The sequence below is a fragment of the Pipistrellus hanaki genome (assembly GCF_964339955.1).
Source record: "Pipistrellus hanaki genome assembly, chromosome: 11".
Lineage (NCBI taxonomy): Eukaryota > Metazoa > Chordata > Mammalia > Chiroptera > Vespertilionidae > Pipistrellus > Pipistrellus hanaki.
Window position 1 is genome coordinate 22,294,587 of NC_140513.1, and position 18,251 is coordinate 22,312,837.

The window sequence follows — 18,251 nt, forward strand, 5'->3', positions numbered from 1 at the left end:
AACAGCAACCTGATGAAAGGAAGAAGCAAACATGCCTGTGTTGATTAATTGCTACTACTCCACCAAACAATACCGCTTCTTACAGGGAATGAATGGGAAAATGGACAATGCTACCCAGGCTGGACATGAGTGAAAAAAATAGGACAATATAATGTCAGCCTGTGCAACTGGGATTTCTATAAACTTTTCTTATATAAAATATTTACTTACTATAATTTAAAATTATGAAATGGTTTTGAGATTTTTAATGCATGAAAATATACATAAAATGTTTTGTGTAAAAATTCAAGGTAAGAAGAAAGTAGTATTGCCGAAACCGGTTTGGCTCAGTGGTAGAGCGTCGGTCTGTGGACTGAAAGGTCCCGGGTTAGATTCCGGTCAAGGGCATGTACCTTGGTTGCGGGCACATCCCCGCTAGGGGGTGTGCAAGAGGCAGCTGGTCGTTGTTTCTCTCTCATCGACATTTCTAGCTCTCTATCTCTCTCCCTTCCTCTCTGTAAAAAAATCAATAAAATATATATATATTTTTTTTAAAAAAAGAAGAAAGTAGTATTAATGCCAGTTGAAAGTATAATAGGATAATTTAGAATAAAAGTACTTCTGCTTTAGCCTTTGGTATAAAATTATCAATGAAAAAAAAAAAAGACAGCAGTAAAACCAAAAAGTATTACAAATGGATTTTCATTCCAAAATATAACACTTAAACTGACTTACATAATTATAGCGTTACATCAACTGAAGAGAGATGTCAATAGACTAGCATTAAATAGAAAAATAAAATGAAAGGCACACATAAAATATACAGAAGCAAGTTAAATCATACCTTTCTATAACATAATTTAAAAAAAAAAAAAAAAAAAAAAAAAAACCCTCCACATACGTTTATCCCTTTTCCTCAGTCAACTCACCCAACGTTTTCTGCATCTTCATCACACTCAGCCTTATATTTGCAAGGTCCACACTTGGAGTGTTTCCTGTGAGCTTCAGCCCCGGACCCTTCCTCTTCTGTTTAAAAAGAAAAATTAAATTTTCAGCCAAGATTTGGGATCCTTCCCAGATAGGGTTCATATTTCAGCAGCAAATATTCTATTTCTGGGGGAAAGGTACCCCAGCTCTTGAAAACAATTACTTCCAAAATCTATCAACGATAAAGTCCAAGAAGTACAACTTATTCTGTGAGAAAAGCAAGTATTGGTGCTAGCAAAATAACCCGCTAAATTATGCACAAAGGAGCAATATAGTAGGCTTTAATAATTAGTTCCCTTTATAAGAATTACCATATAACATTATTTAAGAGAGAGGGGGCGGGGGGAAACAAGCAGTAATTTTAGTCCAGTGATTACTCTAACTACATAACTAATTCTAGAGTTTTAAAAAAATCCTCAAATTTCAAAAAGGAAAGGGGGTCTCTTTACAAAGGATGCACCCTTTTTTCTACTTTGCCACTAGAACAGCCAAAAACACCCAGAATGCAGAAGTGTGTGGGAATCCCATGATCCATCTCAAAAAACAATTAACTACCACCAGGACCCCAATTCACCTCACATCCCACATTTCAGGGAGCCCTACATTCGCGGTCTCAATTTGAGTGGACCCTATCCTAATGATCTCACACTGAACAGAGAGATCCATTTTAAGGCCAATTCAGGGATTACTCTTTACTCAAGGAATTTCCCAATCTGGTTTGGGGGAAAAACACCTTATTCAAGGCATATCCATCAGTAAAAAGGTATTAAAAGGAAAGTACCCAAACTTAATGTGCCCTTTTGATAAAACTTCCAAGTTTTAGTGTCTGCCTATATTTTGAGTCCAGATTCTCATGAACCCTCCCGAACAGATTCCAGGAATCATAATCCTAAGTATCTCTAAGGCCCAGAAACATCATGAGATCTAGAAATCACGCAGACACCTTGAGCTAGCATATGTCTGTGTATTAATCTGAGCAAACCTCTCAGCCTTTCAAACTCGACTCAGTTTACATTCACAGGGCAAGACATCCAATATCTGTACTGTATAAGCAAATCTTGAGATCAACTTCCATTTCTTTAACATAACAACGAGGACAGTTTTCCTAATGAATGTCTGACCACATGGGCTAGACCACGTGATCTCTTAAAATCCTTTCCAGCTCTAAGATCTGGAACTTAAGACCTGATCTTTCACATATGATCATGGAGTTTCTGCTTAACTATATCCATTTAAATCCAGTTCTATTGTTCAGCAGCTGTAATCATCTTTTTTTTTTTTTTTTTTAAGCTGACACTGTCATACCTGAACTTCTTCCTCAGGACAATTCTTCTATTCTCTAGGTGGCTTAAAATCCCTACCAAATGTAAAATGTTAGGATTCTATGAAATGTGTAAGTCTGGAGTAAGGTTTTAAATCGTGTTGAGAGGATCACACTGTATTTGTTTCGTCTGCAGAAGTGTGAGCCCTACCAGTGAGTTTTCTGTTAGCGTGTCCCCATAGTACTTCAAACATTATTTTGTAGACAGTGGACACTCACTAAGAATCACAGCTTTATGAAACTATGAGATAGATTAGTCACTCTTAATTCTGACCATCCACAGTAAACTTGGTTATATGCTGTTCCCCAAATATTAGTTTCCTATAGCAGAGATAATTCACATATTTGTACAATAAAATCAAAACCAAACAGGAACATTTGAATGGTTTGAACTTTAGATTCACCGGAGTTTGTTCTGCAAGTCTTCTCTCTGCTATGCACAACTCACCCTCACGTTTTTGAAAACCTGTGCCCTGAGAATTCCTTGGGGGTAAAACTGTGTGAGCATGGGGCGGGGAGAGTTACAAATACCCTGGTCCACGCTAAAACCACTTGTGGGGGTGATCCTAGCAGAGGCACTCTGGTGCAACCTCAGCTCAACAGGAGCTGCATTTCCCATTCGTCTAGCAACAAATGTTCAGTGGGAAAATAACTGCCTGAAACAAAGATGCCAGGCTAAAGGGGACAGAGGGACCGGAGGCAGGGGGTGGCTAAGGGTGGGGTTTTCCAGAATGAAAATGCTCTAAAATTGACTCTGGTGATATACAACTCTGTGAACATACCAAACGCCACTGAAGTGTGCACTTTAAATGGGCAGACTGCATGGTATGTGAACTTTGGCTCAATAAAGCTATTTGACAAAGGGAAAGAAAACAAATGCCCTTCACAAGGTACCTGAAACTTACCTCCTTCTCCAGATCCAGAGCCATTATCTGAGAGAGAGAAAAAAAAGAGTATAGATGAACACTTCAAACAGGAATTTTCTTGTCAAAAATCAAACTGGGAAATCCATTCTCAGGAAGCCATTTTCTCACTTTCTTTTTACTACCAACCAGTTCATCCTTGCTTACCTAGTTTGTACCTTTCTCCAAATATTAATTCTTTGGACACATAACTATCCATACCTCAGACATCTTTGTGGCCCATTCAGGAAATATCCAGGGGCCTTGCACAGAGTAGACACCAATGAATACTGTAAAGTAAATGGCTAAATGGAAAATATTTTAATGAACTCGCTTAAAACACAGAAGAAAAATGATTTTGCTAAAGCTTGAGGGACATAAGGAAAAAGGTGTTTTTACGAGGGAGGGAGGGAAAGAGCTTTGGGTCTTGCTCCAAATGTCTTCCTAATGAAATCTGTGGCTAAAAACCCAAAGCCAAAAGGTGAAGAAAAGCCCCGAGGTTCAGAAGGAAAACAAACCTCAGGATTGCGGTTTTCATACTCCTGATGAAATTGTAACTTCCTCTATGGAGCCTAACCAGAAGGAATCTCACCAAGATGTGGGTGGGAGACTTGTTACTAGTGAAATGAAAAAGCCCAGGCTAAAATGTAATGAATGTAAAATACTGGTTTTATACTCCTAAGAGAACCAACATATGGCAGGGAGCACGCTGGAGAGAGGCGTGCTGTAGTATCGTCGGCGCCCAGCGGAACAATAGCAGAAACCGCCCGTAAGGGGCCTCACACTCGCTCAGCACTCTGCAGGGGGAGGGCAGCCTGGAGAGCCCAGCAGCTCTGCACACGGTTCTCCGGAGGGAGAGACACCACCTGTGACAACACGGCTGCCTCCCCTCCCGGGCAGCCCCCTCAGACAGGAGTCCCACTCCCAGACGGGGCAGACACTGGGAAAACATATTTTAGGTAGTGCCCATTGCAAAATCTTCACGGGGTTTTATAGAAAGTCTTCAACTGAGCTCAATTTTGATTAATCAGCCATAAAAAAAATTACATCTTCTCTAAGTAATAAAGAAAATAAGGAGTGAAAGCCAGAGAGAGAGAGAGAGAGAGAGAGAGAGAGAGAGAGAGAGAGAGAGAGAGAGAGACGAGACAGAGAGAGAGAGAAGAGGGGAACTCAATTTAAAACAGTGTTTATGACCAAAATTTCCCCAGGAACACACTCCCTTTTTCTTCTGTCCCACACTGATTGGGTGCATATAGTATATGCTAGACAACATGGTAAATATGAGGACTAAATTGATAAATAAGGCAGTCCCAGCCAATGAGATACTTAATCACTTCCAACCTTTTTATAACCCATGTCCAATTTTAAAAAAATAAAATACCTAATGCCTTCTTTTAGTGTTATTTAAAATTCCCCAATAAATTAAATACTGTTATAACTGCAGAGCCAGTTCAAGCTGGTCTGATCCTGTGTCTAACCAGATACCGAGTTGGCTTTTCAAAAACAACAGAACAAATCTATGTCCTGTAGCCGTAGCTCATGCAGAGGAGAGAATGCTGACCTTCAGTAAAACAGGAACCGAAGTTTCACATCCCCTGCCCCCAGCCCCACCCTGGGCTGAGACTGGACCAGAACTCAATCGTGGGAATCCTTTCAGAAGCAAAGGGTCCAGGAAGATGCAGTGCTAAAGCTCTCCAACGGAAACCTGCCCCGCCGGCTCTTCCACACCCAGCCCCTCCTACCCTAAATCATTAACTTCCACTCAAACCCTCAGTGGGGAGACAGATTTGAGCCTTGCCTCCTTGCCTGTGGACGTCCCAATAAAAACTCTTTTTTTTTTTTTCCTGAAAAGCCAATGTCATAGTATTGGCTTCTATGCATGGGCAGCAAGCCATTGCTTGGGAACATCATGAGTCCTCTGCTAATGAGGATGAGTTCTGAACTGCCAGTGTACACACGCCTTCTCCAGCCCACACAACTCCACCCACCCCTAGGATTATGAGTTACCTCTCTGGGCAGGGCGCGCTGCCTTCCAGGGGAGAAATAACTGACTGGCTAGAAACAGATATGTCAGGTAAATGACATACAGTGAGGCATGTACATAGAGATGTGCACAAAGTGTGAACAAACATGGAAGAAAGATGTCACAGAGGAGCAAAGGCTTAACCTCGATCTTAAATCGTTAGGAGTTTTCAAGTAAACAAAAGAAAATGCTACTTTTAGCACAGGGAATGGGACCAACCAAAGAGCAAATGACAAGAATTAACACTGGCCCATCCAGCAAACAACAAAACTGATATAGAACCTTGTAGCTGAGCTCATTCAAGCCTCATTTAGCTACCCCACGAGGCGATATCCATTTAACAATTTGGGGCTCCGAGTTTGGTGAAGGGACTCGTCCGAGTCATGCAGTAAATAAGAGCTGGAGCTACTTGAAAGGCAGGTTTTTTCTAACCCTTATGCGGTGCTCTTTCCAATGTACCACTCTGCCTTCTAATGTTTAACATTCACCGCCTATCTAAGCATTTGGTGTCCTAAATACACACTCTTCATAAATGACGCACAGTTAATTAGGGACTGTAGAGAACTCCATATTCCTCTGTGGTCTCTAAATCAAGTATGTGAAACACAACATATATAAGAATCACACCAAATGATAGTTCACTGGCCTACGAGCATAATAATTTCACCAAGCCCCTAATGAGTTAGTGTCTGGGAAAGAATTTGGCCTTCCCCAAAGAGATGGCAGGCCTTTTCCCTCAGTTTCTGGAAGGTAGTTTATACCATACCTTATAGAAGTGTCTCGTTTAGGAAAGGTACTGACCATATCAGATCATAGGGTGGGGCCTGCCACATTCAATAGTCTTTGGATTAAAGAACCACCACGTAATTTAAAGTGGGGGCTTTGGAGTTTGAAATCAACCACACAATCAATCAATCATGCTTCTGTAATGGAGGCCCAATAATAACTCTGAACATAGGCACTGTAATATGTGGGGAAAGAAAGGAATGGATACATCATCCTATAAGGGTAGTCTCTACCTTTACCACTAACCTTCATACAATAATTCTAATTACAATACCTCACCTTCATCACTGCCCCCAAATACAAATGCATGTAGGGAACTTATATTAATGCCTTCCAAAATAAACCACCACCCATTCAGGAAGAAAGCGAGAAGGAAGTAAATATAAACAAGTGGGAGGAGGAGGGTGACAAGGGTGGACAGACAGAAAAAGAAGATAGGAAAAGAAGAGCTTGGAAAGAGACACATCCTAGGATGCCACTAGTGGCTTCCTATGAATATTCCCCACCCCTCCTGCCCACCAAAAATAAAAATCAACAAAATGGGGCCTATATCACGTTCTACCCTAATAGTCAAACCACAGGCAAAAGAAAAGCCAAGTCCCCATAAAAAAAGGCATTAAGCATCAAACGTATACTGAGAGGTTGCTACATGATCACTGGGGGTTAATAGAATGAAAGGAATGGATACATCATCATATAAGGGTAGTCTCTACCTTTCCTGCTAACCTTTATACAATAATTCTGATTACAATACCTCACCTTCATCACTGCCCCCAAATACAAATGCACGTAGGAAACTCACATTAATGCCTTCCAAAATAAACCACCACCCATTCTTTCCCCCCGCTCACCACACGATCCCCACCAATCCATACAGCAGTTCTGAGACTACACCTCCGACGGCAAACTTCCTTTTAGAAAATATGGCAGCACCCTTTCTTGCATTTACTCAGAAGAATATCAATAACATACCAGAGTAGCATGGTCCTCTTGCTACCACTGTGATCTCTTTCTGGTGCTTACAAGCAGCTCTTCTGAGAAAGCATTCATTTTGATACGTGTCCCCGTTTGATGCACAGACGGGAATGTAATTTGTATGGCACTACAAAACAAACAGAAAGAAATATCAGAAATAGGCATGAATGGTAATAGTTTATTTTGTATTCACGAGTGCAATACCAGAGCAGTATGGCACAATTCTAACTACAGGATAGTTTTTTTCATTTATTTGGTTTAAAAAAGGAGTTCGACTACTTTCTCCTACCTTTCCCACATTCATAAGGAAAAGAACTATTAACTACCCATAAAAGTAAGAATGAAAATCCCTTTCCTATCTACTTTATTTGCTTGCTATAAAGATCCAGTGAGATAATTTAAGAGGAAATTGCTGGCAGTGTTTATAACGAGTGCTAAAAATTAAATGTCTTTTTATTATGATCAAAATTCATGTATTCATACCTCTGGTACAGTCCCAAGGTAAATGCTATATACGGCATAAAGAAATACATGATCTTTGTTCTCAGAGGACTTTCCGCCATGTTAGAGCGCCATACAAACAGAATATATATATATTACTTTGTATCAGTTTCAGGTGCACAGCATAGAGGTTAGGTCATCACATACTTTACAAAGTGTTTCCCCCAAGCCCAGCTGGCATGGCAGGTGGTTGCCCATCAACCTATGAACCAGGAGGTAAGAATTCAAATTGTCCCAGTCAGTGCACAAGCCCACGTTGCGGGCTTGATCCCAGTGTGGAGTGATCAGCTGATGGATGATCCTCTCTCATCATTGATATTTCTAACTACCTCTCTCTCCCTCTTCCTTCCTCTCTGAAATCAATATATATATATATGGTTTTTAAAGTGTTTTCCCGATATAACCAGTACTCACCTGGCACCATACATACTTATTACAATATTGACTATATTCCCCATGCTGTACCTTACATTCTTGACTATTTTGTAACTACCAATTTGTACTTCCTAATCCCTTCACCTTTTTCACCCAGTCCCCCAAGCTCCTTTCCTCTGACAATATTCCATTTCTTCTAGGTATATATTAGTCTGTTTAAATTTCAAACAAAAATTTATTAGCATAAAAAAAGTAAAAACAATATAAAGCATGTTATATCTGTTCAAGTAATTAATATTACAGTCACTGAGAATTATCCTTTAAAAGAATACTGTGTGGCAGATAAAGGTAACATATTGTGTGGCAGATAAAGGTAACATATTGTTACCATAAAGCAGGCAATCCTACTCCATATATAAACTTCTGAGAATTTTATGTCATTTTAAAATGTATTATTTAGTTCACAAAACTGAATGCAACTTTTAAAATGTTATAAGTAAACATACAGCAAGAAAATTATATACCATATATAGATATGTACTATATGTTCTCAATTACTTAGAAAAAATAAACATTCATAAAGCAAATCCTGGAACAAAGCATCAATAAGTTTTTTAGATTACCTGTCATGGTTTTTTTATTTCCATTATTTTGTGTGTTCCTCAATTTTCTCCAGTGCACAAGATTTACTTTTATCATTTATTTACTCTTAAATATGACATGCTACCACAGGTCAGACACTGGTAAAAACAATCTCTAATAAAATATTTTATGAGCAAGTTTGCATGCTATCCATTATCAGCAGACTCTTACAATAACTTCAATTAAAATCAAAGTTTTACTTTATTGCTCCAATTATTCATGAATCACATCCCTCTATTCTCTTCCCTTAAATTGTACATAATAACTTGTATGATGTCTGCTAGAGTCAATTTTTTTTGTAATTAAACAATGCATAATTGTAAAGGAGATCATAAGCTCTAAGTTGTCAAGTGCTAACTCTATGAACTTTTCAACCAACTCTTTGCTCAACAAATGCTTAATGACTTTTTAATGGTGTGCCCTCAAAGGTGTTAACAGCGCCCCCTAGGCATAGACGCCCCTATGAAAAACTTTTTGGTTTGTTAGAATGATACTGTCATTTAGCAGAAAGATTTTTTGGTTGTTACAATGATAAAAAACATACTGTCATTTTGCAGATGGATTCCATGAATGCTAGCTAGATGTATGTCCTGCAAAGGAAAAAACAGTACCACACAAGAAAGACACACACACAACACCATATAATTTCTGAATGCTTCTCTAGCCATTCACATGGGAACTATGGCAAGACTTACTATAGATAAATAAGCCTATACTGCTATAACTTATCCTAATATTAGTTTTTATTCTAGCATCCACCATATTTCTACATTTTTGTTTTTAGATATTTCTGCTATAAAACTGCACTAATCTTTAGTAAATCAAAACATTCATTACAAGTAGATAGATATAAGCATGTGACTACTGTATTGTCTTCTACTGTAATCATGCCCAAGCATTTACATGTTGAATAATTTATAGTAGGATAATTTTACTATAAATTTTTTATTCCTCCTTTACATTGCAATTATACAATATATTGATTTCTTTAATTATGTGCTTATGTAGGTTGCACTATCTATGAATTTCATTAAAGAACAGTAAAGAAACAGAATACAAATTATTGGTTATAAAAAAGGGTCATTAAGTCTGATAGGGCTGAAAATCTCTAAGGTAATAGCAAACATTTATTCAAGAGTTTACATCTAGTCAACACCAGTGACAAGTTATGTCCGATCTAACTTAAATATCATAACAATCCTGTGAAGCACATGACTTAGTGCTTAGAGCCTGGGTTCTCATGTAAATGAGTTCCAATCCTGGGCCCACCATCTATGTGACTATGGGCTAACACTAGTGCCATTTTCCCCACCTGGAAAATGGTAATTATAATAATACCTAACCAATAAAGACGTTATGAGGATTAAATAAGAAATATTCATCTTTAGCATTTATATGTGGCCATAGTAAATTCTCAATAAACATTAGCTGGTTTGGGTATTGCTATTATCATTTCTGACTCTTAAGTAGGCCCAGGGTCATAGCTAATCAGTGGAAGATCTCATTTCCTCACAATTGATATACTCTACACAAGTCATATGTCACCTGGTGGTAGCAACAGAGGACTTCACATAGCCTGGGCAATGTCCCTCAGATTCAACCTAACAAGCTCAGACCTAGGCGTGAGCATAGGATAGAAGTAGAGTGGCTATTCCTTGGTCAGTCCATTCCCAAGGGTCTTCCTTAGGAACTTCTCCCGTATGCTATGGGGAAATTTAGGGATGTGGGCAATTTTGGAATGGCAACTCCTGACTTAGGCACTGACTCTAGCCTAAGGTCTGCTTCCTCTATACCCACTCTCTTCCTGGAGAAAAGAACTCTCCACTATACTTTCTCTTGAGCTAAGGAAGAAAGGGTTTTTGAAATAGTTCAGAAAATAAGAAAATAATAATGTTGTGATGGTTGACTTAGGGCGTCAGTTGAGTGGGCCCCAGGTTGCCCAGATTAAACATTATTTCTGGATGTGTCTGTGAGGGTGTTTCTAGATGAGATTCACATTTGAATCGACAAACTAAGTGCCCTCCTCATTATAGGCGGGATCATCCAACGCACTGAGGGCCTGAAGAGAATGAAAGAGCGGAGGAAGAAAGAATTCCCTCTCTGCCTAACGACTGGATGGGAACATGGGTTAGTCTTCTTGTTCTCGGGTGTCCGCCTCAGACTGAGACTTCCATTAGCAGTTCACCTGACTCTCAGATCTTCAGACCTGCACGGAACCAAGAGGAAGAAAGAAAACAGGGAGAACATCACAGGCACTCCTCTTCATATATTACCCAAGTTTTCATGGAAAGATGCCATACTGATCATTTTTCTTGGTACCAAATTAATAAAAGTAGCTTTGTGTACATAATGTGGCAAAATATCATAGCTCTTATTGATATTTGTAGCCTAAAAAAAAAATTGACTTTACTAAAAATCCTGTTATTTTTTGTTATAATTATATCCCTGAAAGCTTATATTAACACTGAAAAGCATCCTAAATCATAACCAAGTTTTTAAATGAATTGAAAGATATAGAGAAAGCACCCTTTTATGTTTAACTGGCTTATGAGGTCATTGTTCTTAAAGTGGCAAGAGTCTAAGTCATTTATAAGCTTATAAGGAGGCTGAGTAGTCGTCAAAGGAAGTAGCCAAAGTAACAGGATCAAATCAGCTGTAAGCCCTTAGGCAGTTTGCTCCTACAAGGCAAGGGACTTTAAACATCTTTATATCCTCAGCCTCGCACGTAGCACAAAGCAAGCCCTGGATAAATGTCTACTGCTCTCAACTCCTAACTTCTATTTCCCTTTCCTTCTTTGCCGCCAGTAAGAATGCAAGGGATTCAGACAGATCATGAGAGGATTTTCTAGCCGTTCGAGCATGTTTAAATGGTCAAAAACACTATGTCTTTATGAGTTGCAGGGAAAGATTTTCAAAGAATGAAAATCAAAATCATGAAGACAAAAATAGACCAATATGATGTGAAAATGTAATACTATCAAGAATGAAAGCGACAATAGGGTAACTTCTTTAAAATACAGAGTTCTTTCCTGTAATCTAAAGGGAAAGGGAGCCATCTCTAAGGTAAGCCTACTAAGTGCTTGAAATGAGGCAGTGCCCTCCGTTGTCCCGGACCTGTCTCCTGCTTCAACTGTGTTTGGACAGAACAGACCCGGGAACGCCCCTTCCTCCAGCCTCCAGCCACTCTCCTGCGTCTTATCCAGTCACCACCTGCAAAACCACCTCCGGGACCAGCCAACACACTGGGTTTTTTTCTACCTTAACTCCTTGTTGTCAAACAACCATGAGCTCCCAAATCCGTCACAATTATTGCACCGAGGTGGAGGCTGCGGTCAACCGCCTGGCCAACCCGCATCTAGCACAGCTACCTCTCTCTGGGCTGCTATTTCGACCATGGAGGGGTAGCTTTTGAGGGCGTGGGCTGCTTCTTCCACAAGTTGGCAGAGAAGAAGCGCGAGGGCACTGGGCATTTCTTAAAGGTGCAAAACCAGCACAGTGGCTGCATTTTCTTCCAGAACGTGCTGAGGCCTCCCCAGAGGAGTGGGCAAAACTCAGGACACCATGGAGGCGCCTGGCCTTGGAGAGGAGCCTGATCCAGGCCCTTTTGGGTTCAACCCTCCCACCTCATCACCGTGACTTCCCAGAGAACCACTTCCTGGGTGAGGAGGTGAAACTCATCAAGAAGATGGGCAACACCTGGCTCACATCCTGGCTCACCGCCACAGGCTGCTGGCCCCCAGGCTGGGCTGGGCGAGAATCTCCTCGAAAGGCTCACCCTCAACACCATGAGGAGCCTTTGGAGCCCAGAGGCCTTTGAGAGGCCTCTCTGCATTCCCCTGGTGTCTGGCTTTTACCTGAGCCTCTCCCCGAAACTACTAACCATTCTATTAACCACCCTGAAGCCATCTCCATGCATTGGACCAAATGAGACAATAAAGCTTTTGGAAGGAAGGAAGGAAGGAAGGAAGGAAGGAAGGAAGGAAGGAAGGAAGGAAGGAAGGAAGGAGACACATTGGTATAAGTCAGACTATTTCTAGAAGGAAATACAAAAAGTAATAGATGTTGCCTCTGAAAAAAACAATTGGTAGTCTGTAATGGTAGGAAGACATTTCCTTTATAGTATGTACTAGAGGCCCGGTGAATGAATTCGTGCACTGATGGGGTCCCTCGGCCTAGCCAGTGATCAGGGTGATCAGGGCCATCTCCCCCAGACCCAGTCGAAGCCAATGGGGGCCGGCCAGCCAGGGAGGGGCCATAGAAAGGCTCCTGTCCTGATCAGCTAGACCCCAGCAGCAAGCTAACCTTCTGGTCAAAGCATCTGCCCCCTGGTGGTCAGTGCGCATCATAGCGACTGGTGAACCGATCTTTCAGACACAGCATATTTCGCTTTTATCATATAGGATATTCTTATATGTTGTTCAAGTTGTTTACTATGAGCATATGGTATTACTCTTTAAAAAATATCAAAACAGTACTTACATGTAGATTCTCATGAGACTATACAAATTTTTATATATATTATATATATAATGTTTAGAACAGTTAATGAATAAAATGCTCAGCACAGTAAATATATAAGTGCTCAAATAATGTATTGTATATCATGTACACACATGCATATACATATGTATAACACACACACACACACATACACACCACTACAAGGGAAAAAGAAAATACTCCCCCAAATAGGCAAAGAATATGAAATATTAAGTCACAAAAACGTAGCCAATAAATATTAAACATTTTTAATAGCTCTGGTTATCAAATTAAAATGTTTTTTGCCTTTCAGATTTATAAAATGTACAAGGACTTAAAAATCTACTATCCACAAGCCAAGGAGAAATAAGCAGTCTAATATTGCTATTGGTAAAAATGTTAATCTGACCATAAACATCCCATTCACTCAACACTTCCACATCAAGGAATTTAATCTAAGGAAATAAGAAGACAATTGGAAGAGGGAAACAGCTCCAGTCTTCTTGATACAGGGTAGCTAAAACACTAATTTAAAAAAACAACAATCTTCTTGGGTTGCAGAACCAGAGGTCAGAGTTCAGGACGACTGAAAAGTGAGAGAGAAAATACCTGAAAGGAGAATCAGAGGGGAGTCTAGCTTCTGTTTACAAACTCAGACCCAGTCTCGGGCTGAGTTCTGAACCACGCATGGGGCATATCCCAAGCCACCACGCTAAGGCTAAAAAAAAAAAAATGAAACGATTTTTGTGTTGCTGCCACAACAGGGAAAACAAGATTTTGCCATTTGAGTTCAGCCAATTCAACTGTTTCATAAATGAAACGGTGGTTATGATTAAAACAAGATTATGATGGGGGTAAGGGGGAATTCTTGCTCCTCCTCTGTTTCATCTGAAATCCTGAATCAGGGACCATCTTGTGAGCAACATTCTAAAAACAGATTATAATTCAATCATATAAAATGAACAAAAAGAAACAACTGAGTGTAACACATTTTGCTTCCTTTTTTAAAAATATATTTTTACTGCTTTAAGGGAGGGAGGGAGAAAGGGAGGAAGAGAGAGAGAGACATCAATGATGAGAGTGAAACATTGATCAGCTGCCTTCTGCACACCCCACACCAAGTTCGAGCCAGCAACCCAGGCATGTGACCTGACTGAGAATCAAGTCATGACCTTCTGGTTCATAGATCAATGTGCAAACACTGAGCAAATCTAGCTGGACCTGCTTCCTTTCTTTTTAAACAATAGTGTTACAACTAAAACAGCACCTGAAAAGCAAAGATCTTAGTCCGAAGTTACCCATTCTAGTCCATCTCTAACCGTGACCTACCCTCGGGCATCAAGTCAGTGATGTTCTTTGGCCTAAAAAGATGAGAAAGCAGCAAATAAGGAGGGAAAGAAAGTCCTAGAAAGAGAAGGAAGGTGGGGAAATGTCCACTCAACTACAACCTGCACTCTGTTGCCCTTCGGTGACAATTATACGTTTGAATAAAACTTTAATATTTTTTCAAAGCATCTTCACGTCTGCGATGGCCAGTCTCTCCATTTACTAGTAGTTCCAGAAAAGAAGCACAGAAGGTAATAGCCCTTCATCAGGTAAGAAAGAATGAGTGGGCTGTGGGCCCAACTTCCTTGTGAGGTCCAACGTGTTTTAAACTTTGTAATTTGAAGAATGAGGAATTATAAAACCTGAGAAATGTAAAAGAGATTTCAAGACAGGGTTGGGTTTTCTCACCTGAAATTGACACGCACACTTCAAACCATCTCCATCTTCTTTGCAGACGCCTCCATATTTACATGATGACTCATCACAAACTCTTCCGTCAGACTCCCTCACATTCAATTCTGTAAAAGAGGAAAAATTGTTTCATACACATGTGTTTGTCTTTTTGTAACAAAATATACACCTATAAGAAAAAGAAATCCTTAAAATTTATAGAGCATTTCATTCACAAGAGTAATAATAATAATAATACACAAAAAGCAAGTTCTATAGGACACAAAATGTTCAGGATTCCCCAATGAGAATCTTGCATAATAAAATGCAAGTAATCCAAACCAAACTAAAAAGCAAGATTTAAATTTCAGAATTTCACGTAATTCCAAAGGTAAATCAACAATTTTTCTATTTTTGGACTCCCAAGACCTTAGGGTAATCATCTTAGATTGTTTTAATATTTTAAATTATTTTTCTAGTGATTGCTACTTTTAAGGATAACAAATAACTACACAATGTGTTCAAATATGAGTTCATTATGTTGTAACCTGAAACTAATATATCAATTAAGCCTCAATAAAAAAAATTAAAAAGAAAAAAAAAGACAAGTGACATCCAGAATAACATCATTTATACAAATCTCTAAACCCATGAAAAATCAAACATTGTTTGGTTTAGGGGTATTCTTTTATTAGATGATAAAAATATTACATGACAAGATTTTGAGCATTTTCAGTCATCATTTAAGAAGTCAGAAAAGATAAAAGAGAAAATGGAATAAAAGTAACTAAAAGGAATAATAATTACTGTATCTAGAATAAATTTAGGGTGATCATTATTTACTCTAGACAAATAAACCACTTTAATTACAAAGAAATTATAAAGTGAACTTGAATTTCATACAATAGGTCAATGTGGAACATTTATGTGCACAAAATTAAAGAGATTCAAAATCTATCAGACTTAAAAATTTTTAACCACTGATTTAATTTTTTTTCTACTACAGGAAACACAGCCAACACTAGCATTCTGTGGTCATTTTGCTCCTACTCCAAGACTGTCAGTCATGCTCTAAAAGCATCAAATTAAGGTTTCCAGGAAACCAAATAAATTGCCTCAAGGTGGGCTATGTAAAGCTGCCAATCATGCGGAATTGGGTAAAAACCACCACAAAGCAATTTTCACATTTTGCATGTGGGGAAGGAGAGCTGCAACAAAACGCTTTTATGCAAACAATAAACAAATGATCGTTTAGAAAACACATCCTGGTGCAGCGAGAGCAGAGAGGCCCAAGTCAGCTTCTGATGGACACGCAGAGCTGGAACTCTGGGGAGGGCACGGGCCTCCTGCAGCTAGACCAAGGTGAGGTCTTCACAAGCAGATCTCGGGGAGCAATTCCCCAGCAGCAGTTCTCCAGCGATCCCTCATTCCTAGAGGAGCTATTATAGAAGTCCCATCTTAATAGGAAAAGGGTGAGGTCAACCAAAGGACTTGTATGCATGCCTGTAAGCCTAGCCAGTGGTCACGGACAACAGGGGGGTGGGAGCAGTAATGGGGAGGGGTTTGGGATGGGAATGGGGGGATGAGGACAAATATGTGATACCTTAATCAATAAAGAAATTTTAAAAAAATAAAACATATATGCCAGGGGGGGAGAGGAAAAGGTAGAAGTCATGAAATGCTGATTACCTGATTATTAGTTGTTTTACTTTATGCCTATCCTACTATCAAATCCATGTTATTTTCCTATGGTAATGTATTAAGTGTGGTTATTTATTTGATCAGAAGCAATTAATTATCTACTATGTAACTAGTCCAATGCTAAGAATTTGGTACTCAGAAAAACACATAAGAGGGAACGTATGATCTTGCTAACATATGGAGCAATTAGTGATGAATTCAATGTAGCCTATAATAAAGAGGAGAGCTGTGTAATACAGACTATGACTGCTCTTGAAATTTCAAGAAGTAGGAAATTTAAAAAAAAAATAGATTTGAAGCACAGGGTACAATGTCAGAGATGGTAAAACTTGCATTGGTCTTGAAAAATTCTTAAGACCCTTATTCAGATTATAAAACTAATATAGGCAAAGCCGGTGTGGCTCAGTGGCTGAACATCAGCCTATGAACCAGAAGATCACAGTTCAATTCCGGGTCAGGATCCCCAGTGTGGGGCATGCAGGAGGCAGTCGATCAATGGTTCTCTCTCATCATTGATGTTTCTATCTCTCTCACCCTTTCCCTTCTTCTCTGAAATCATTAAATATGTGTTTTAAACTAATATAGGATCATTAAACGGAATTTAGAAAATACATTTAAACATAAAGAATGTTTGAATTGCCCTTAATATGTGAGTCATATCAAAAGAGAGAAAAGAATGTTCTTATCTAAGAAAACATAGTAAAAGAGACATACATCATTTAATAGTATACACAAATATTAATGTCAGTGGTTCCCAAACTATAGATATTAGGAAAACTAGTGTCACAGACTAGCATGTACCTTCTTCTTTTAAAAAAGTAAGAATTGCTGAAGCCAGTTTGGCTCAGTAGTAGAGCGTCGGTCTGCGGACTGAAAGGTCCCAGGTTCGATTCCGATCAAGGGCATGTACCTTGGTTGCGGGCACATCCCTGGTAGGGGGTGTGCAAGAGGCAGCTGGTGGATGTTTCTCTCTCATCGACGTTTCTAGCTCTCTATCTCTCTCCCTTTCTCTCTGTTAAAAATCAATAAAAAATATATTTTAAAAAAATAAATAAATAAATAAAATAAAGTAAGAATTTCATTTCCTCAATGGAAAGAATTTTCTCATTTTAGAGTTTTCTTCGCTTATATTTCTAAACTGTCAATATGTGAGATTGCTAGCTGTCAACAAAACTAAGGTTCGACAAGTAAATATTAATAGAAAATCCCAGCAGTGTTTTACGAGAACACATCCTCCTGAATGTCACCAGGTCATGAATGTACCTTGTGACTTGTTTTGCTACTGTGGTAGTCACTGCTAATGGCCTACTTTGAATCTATTCTCCCCTTCTTACTGAATAAGGGAACCTTGATTTTGTCCAGGGGGAAAAAGGGTACTCAGTTAAATAATCTGTATTTCCCAGACTGCCTCACTCCGTGCCAAGTTCCAAGTAAGCACTGCCCCTTCCTCCCTCATTCTTCCATTCTGCTTCCCGCCCGGAGAGCAGACCTGTGCCCACGGTGATGGCCGCTATCTTACATGAAAGCAGATGAAAGCTACAAGTTAAAGAGAATTAGGGGATCACCACCATTACCCTGATTTCATCCCTCCAGACTTACTGTGATAATAAGTAAACAAACACAAAATGAAAGCCCTTATTCAAGCCACCTGTAATTAAACACAATCCTGATATAACGATTGCCTATAAATTTAATCAAGGTAACTTCCGAGCAAAAGTCTTAAGTGTATGCTATGGCGTGTAATAAAATTGATTTATCGAGACCATCAATGACTTCCTGGTGCTCTGATTCCTCACACATAGGAGAAGCACAGCCTCAGCTCAAACTCAGAACAGGAGGAATTCTATTTTGGGGTCACCTTCGG

General features: G+C 39.3%; 1 protein-coding gene across 1 annotated transcript in view; it reads right to left on the bottom strand.

Moving 5' to 3' along the window:
* Positions 1-18,251, bottom strand: part of TMEFF1 (transmembrane protein with EGF like and two follistatin like domains 1) — a 66,051-nt gene that overhangs the window by 33,564 nt on the left and 14,236 nt on the right. The window contains exons 2-5 of the mRNA XM_084899759.1: positions 14,705-14,814; positions 6,971-7,100; positions 3,193-3,219; positions 909-1,005 (exon numbers count right to left, since the gene is read on the bottom strand). Coding sequence (XP_084755885.1) covers positions 909-1,005; positions 3,193-3,219; positions 6,971-7,100; positions 14,705-14,814 — 364 coding nt within the window. The remainder of the gene's footprint in view (positions 1-908; positions 1,006-3,192; positions 3,220-6,970; positions 7,101-14,704; positions 14,815-18,251) is intronic.